Source organism: Diaphorina citri, unplaced genomic scaffold, assembly GCF_000475195.1.
Source record: "Diaphorina citri unplaced genomic scaffold, Diaci psyllid genome assembly version 1.1 scaffold3653, whole genome shotgun sequence".
Classification (NCBI taxonomy): Eukaryota; Metazoa; Arthropoda; class Insecta; order Hemiptera; family Psyllidae; genus Diaphorina; species Diaphorina citri.
This window is the reverse complement of record NW_007381053.1, coordinates 12,963-17,802: the sequence shown is the minus strand read 5'-3', so window position 1 is coordinate 17,802 and position 4,840 is coordinate 12,963. Positions and strand designations below refer to the sequence as shown.

At 35.9% G+C, this 4,840-nt stretch overlaps 1 protein-coding gene across 1 annotated transcript in view; it reads right to left on the bottom strand.

Moving 5' to 3' along the window:
* LOC103520461 (ecdysone receptor-like) overlaps nt 1-3,943 on the bottom strand; it is an 11,080-nt gene extending 7,137 nt beyond the window's left edge. The window contains exons 1-2 of the mRNA XM_008485557.3: nt 3,792-3,943; nt 2,488-2,555 (exon numbers count right to left, since the gene is read on the bottom strand). Of these exons, the coding sequence (XP_008483779.1) occupies nt 2,488-2,555; nt 3,792-3,943 (220 nt within the window). The remainder of the gene's footprint in view (nt 1-2,487; nt 2,556-3,791) is intronic.
* Nucleotides 3,944-4,840: the final 897 nt, after the last annotated feature.

The window sequence follows — 4,840 nt, the reverse complement described above, 5'->3', positions numbered from 1 at the left end:
TTAAGTAGTAACACAATTTTCCTGTGAATCTATGACCTATAAAACTCGATAAATTTAAAATTTTAAACTGCCAGTCAGAGAAGAAAATACTACACATTAAAGCACAAACCCTACATCCAGCAATTATTTAAAGGCCAATACTTTAACAGCCTGCACGAAACGAGGTGGCTTCCAGGCGTATACAAAAATGAATTAGTGAGTTTACACACTTAGCAAACGAAGAAAAATAGTAACTTTGGAGCTTGAGGTTGTGGTTATGTAACGGGTTGGGTTGAGACAGGATATTGTTTCTACAGTTTGGCATGGGAGTGGTAACTTAAAAACAAGGTTGGTAAACCAACCTTGCCTATCTCAACCCGGTACATAACCACAACCTGAAGGGAGAATATAGAAGAGATCGCACTGAACCCATAAATTGTATACCAATTTGCTGAAGCCGATAAATTGTAAACAAATTCCTCTTTTGAGTCTGACTCCACGCTTGATGTCAGTGATTCCACTTCCTGTATCTCCGACTCCACTTTTATCTCTTTGTTTTGGCTTCAAAATTCTAATGCGTAGGTCTAGGAATTCTAATGCGTAGGTGTGGGAATGCTCCATCTAGGAAATATATGATCGAAGCTTTGGACGAAGAAAAATTCGTGCAGTGTAAACAGGCTGTAAAGCCCCCCATCTATTTTTTTTTTTTTTTTCGAGAGGTTTGACAGAGGGAACAGAGTAACGGTTAAGGCGTTAAGGTCTTATCGTCCCGAAGTCGAAGAGAGAAGGAAGACAGGATAGGACAAAACCAGCCGTTCCGAGAACGAACATTATCCCATCAGGATAAAATCTGCCCCGGGCGGGAATCGAATCCGCGACCTAGCGCTTACAAGACAGACAGAAAATACTTTCCGAGCAAAACAGGGAGGAATTTTGGTATGGATGAAGAAAATAAGAAGAAGAGTATATTTGCAATTATTATTCTTTTTAATATAAATTAATTTAATATCATCCTTGCTAGATTTATTCAATTATTATAAACATCTCTGCTGTATAATACAAAGGTTATTTGTACAATAGATTTATATACATACAAACATGAGGTAAGATGCAAATAGGTAGTTTTGAGATAAAGAAAGTAAAAACAAAGTGAGAGAGATGAGGGTGAAATCATTTCATTTAACAGTAATACCATTTTATTATTATTATTATTATTTTTAATTTAATTACATTGGCCGAACATTCCAAAAGATAGCCAATTTCTCAGAGAATACATTTTTGTTTATTTACAATGGTTCTTGATCAATATCTCAGTGGACAACAGCACGTCATTACTAGCAACATTTTGTTCCATCCGAAAAAAAAAAGCAAACGCCTAATATGTAGTAGATATATTCAATTCAATTAAAAAAAAAAGGATCGTTTTCAGAAAGGCTAGCTTTCCCCCATTCTGTTAAAGCTCCATCTATCAAATCAGCCATCCGCATCGCTGCGCTATTTAGATTGGAGTTTGCTTTGTAAGCGCTAGGTTGTGGGTTCAATTCCAGCCCGGGAGAACTTTATCTTAAGCAGATAAGGTTCTTTCTCGTCACGGCTGGCTTTCCCTCTGTCCTACGATCAAACCGTTGCGTTGTGTGTGTTGTTCTAAACACATTACAGCGGGAGTGTTTGTCAAAATCAAATTGCAATCATTGAGACGTAATTCTAGTTATAACCCCCTAACAAACCCGAAAATAACTTGTTCATAACCCTCTATCATTGGTATTGGTATTATTATATCCGAAACGATCTGAATGACAACCGCGTCACATCGGATTTAATAATAATAATAATAATAATAGAAAAAAAAAATCAGTTTGTGATGTGGAAACAAATAAAATGCTAAGGAAATTGTCATTTAGTAGAAGTTTTACTTTTACCCAGAGGATATTCTATGTATACTGACTACTGACTGGTACTGGTAGATCTAAACCTATTGGAATTCATCTCAAAGATTGAACAAATAAAAATACCTACATTGAACATCATCTCTCTTGAGAAAAGAAAAGAAAAAAAAATCAATACTAAAATAATAAATTATGTAAAAAACCAAACATCTATTTTGTACTCACGGGAACAATATTATTATTATTATTTTATATTCATCTAAGTTACAATCTCGCATTACAAAACACAGTATTCATCTATCAAAAATATCCGTAAAACATTAATTTGAATAAAAATAAAATTAATAATTAACTAGACAGTTCTATCAAACAAGTTTGATTTTCCCTCGTTTGTTTGCAAATCCCAAAGCCCAATGGCTTCATAATATAATACAAAAGGAATTTGAATTCTGAAATATTATAGACATTTCGTAAAACGCAAAAACGCGGATTTTTTTTTCTTCGGCGCGGCAGGGGAATTTTTTTCCAATGGTCAAGTTTTTAAAATCAGATATGTGTTGACGCACCATAATAAATTAAAAAAAAGAAGATATTTTCTATTATATCGGTCCTGGTTAGTTACCTGAGAATATCACAATAGCAGTAAGGAGGGCGTACTCCGCATTATCCACCTTCATGGAGTACATGAGTCTACACCGCCCGGGATGGATTTTATCCCAAACAGATAAGGTCCGTTCATGGAACAGCTGGATTTCTCCTGTCCTGTCTTCATTCTCTCTTCGCTTTCGGAATGATAAGACCTCAGCAAGCAGTTACAGTTTCCGCTATCAAACCTCTTTTTAAAAAAGCTGTATTAAGGCGATTTCAAATTCGTTTCTAACCTCCAAGTTAACATGCTAGAGAAATATTGAATAAGTACTACAAAGCTGACGAAATATATTAAATAAGCACTTAGTGTGATGAAAAATATAGAGGAAAAAAATCCACGCTTTGTCTGGTATTCGAACCCGTGGTCTCCTGATTATCAGACCAACGTATGACCACTCGGGTTCGGGGAATTTCATGAAAACAAACGAAATAGAGAGAGGAATATTTCACCATCTTCTAAACAAGAACCATCTAACATAACAGCACCACAATACTAACAGAATCATAGGCTAGTCAGGGGCATCTGAAATAGAAATACGAAAAATGATTTTAAAAGTCACAAGTCGTTCCTCTGGACAATAGGAATATTTCACCATCTTCTAAACAAGAACCATCTAACATAACAGCACCACAATACTAACAGAATCATAGGCTAGTCAGGGGCATCTTTTCCATTGTTCAAATAGAAATACGAAAAATGATTTTAAATGTCACAAGTCGTTCCTCTGGACAAAGGGGCGTAAGCCACAATTTTCCAAATTTGATTTTATTCGTGTGCTATATATCCTTATATCTCAAGCAGACGTATACCAACCCCTACTCAATCCTGAGTATTTTCAAAACTGTCGTACGCCCGTACGCTATATTCTTATCACATAAAAACGTTTGTTTTTGATTTCCTGTAAGATATCAAACATGTGGCTTATGCCCCTTTGTATTGTTAGGGACATATTGGTAAACATAAAATGTTCGACTTGGCTTGTACATAATATTGAAAGATAGGACTTGAGATTGAGACTAAAACGTCTCATTATGCCTCTGGCTGCCCCTGACTAGCACAATATACAGGATGGACTATAACTCCACGAACCCAAAATGAAGGAACCAATCAAATTGCAGGAAATCCTTACATTGTTGCAATTGAGGTAAAGGTCTATTTTTGATAAACTCTCTCTTCTAAAATGCAGATTCAAACCTCTTAAAAAAGCACTTTGTATGGAATGAAAAAGTTTCCTCAGTACAGAATCAGATTCTCAGATTAATGTGATGCATATCTACATTTTGCAGGATTCCCAATAGCGTTTCGTTTGGATTACTTCTTGTGTTACTTGGCAAAGTTCATTTTGTAGAACTTTGTTATCTTGGAGGGCAGTATTACGTTCAGCCTCCAGCTCCCTAATGATGGCAGTAAATGTTTCCATGTCAGTCATTGTAGCTAGATACTTTCAGAATGGATTGTTTTCACAAGACAATTTGGAAGATTTGACATTTGAGCAACACTTGAAATTTTTTAAAGAATATTCCAAAATATTATAAATAGGTATGACGTCATGTTTTAGTAAAAAAAAAATTCTGACTGGTTTAATTTATTTGTAATATCAGAGCTTGATACACCTGGTACAAAACACAGTCCTGTCTCATGTCTGAGATATTATACGTTCTACAAGTTTGCAAAGAACAAGGAGAACTTCTTGATCATGAAAACAGCCAAGGAGAAAAGTTTGAACTTTTTATTAATGTTCAAGTCATTCCCAGCTTCCCCAAAGTTGCTACGTCAGCAGAATTTAATGTCACCCGGAGACATGAGAAGTTTCAAGTTAGCGTTTCCTGTAACCACAATCCAGGACGACACGATGTATGTAAAGTTCCCTCGAGTATATGTGAGCTTTTCTCGTGACAAAGAAGCAAGCACACTGACATTGTAAAATGTTCCTTAGCTAAGAACTACGAACTACTTTAAAACAAGGTAGTTTGAGTCTTAAATTGATTACCGATATGTAATGCCGTTCCGAGTTCCATTACTATTGACTTCCAAGATCAGTGAACTGTCCGTCTGTTAAAGAAGCAAGCACACTGACATTGTAAAATGTTCCTTAGCTAAGAACTACGAACTACTTTAAAACAAGGTAGTTTGAGTCTTAAATTGGAGCAACGCGAAACGTACCACAAAGGTAATAGCGGTATATCCAGATTACCGATATGTAATGCCGTTCTGGGTTCCATTACTATTGACTTCCAAGATCAGTGAACTGCAATGTCCGTCTGTCCCTTAACTGTAACATTCAACCCCAACACCCCGACATGCACAAACATTTGAGACGGTAAAC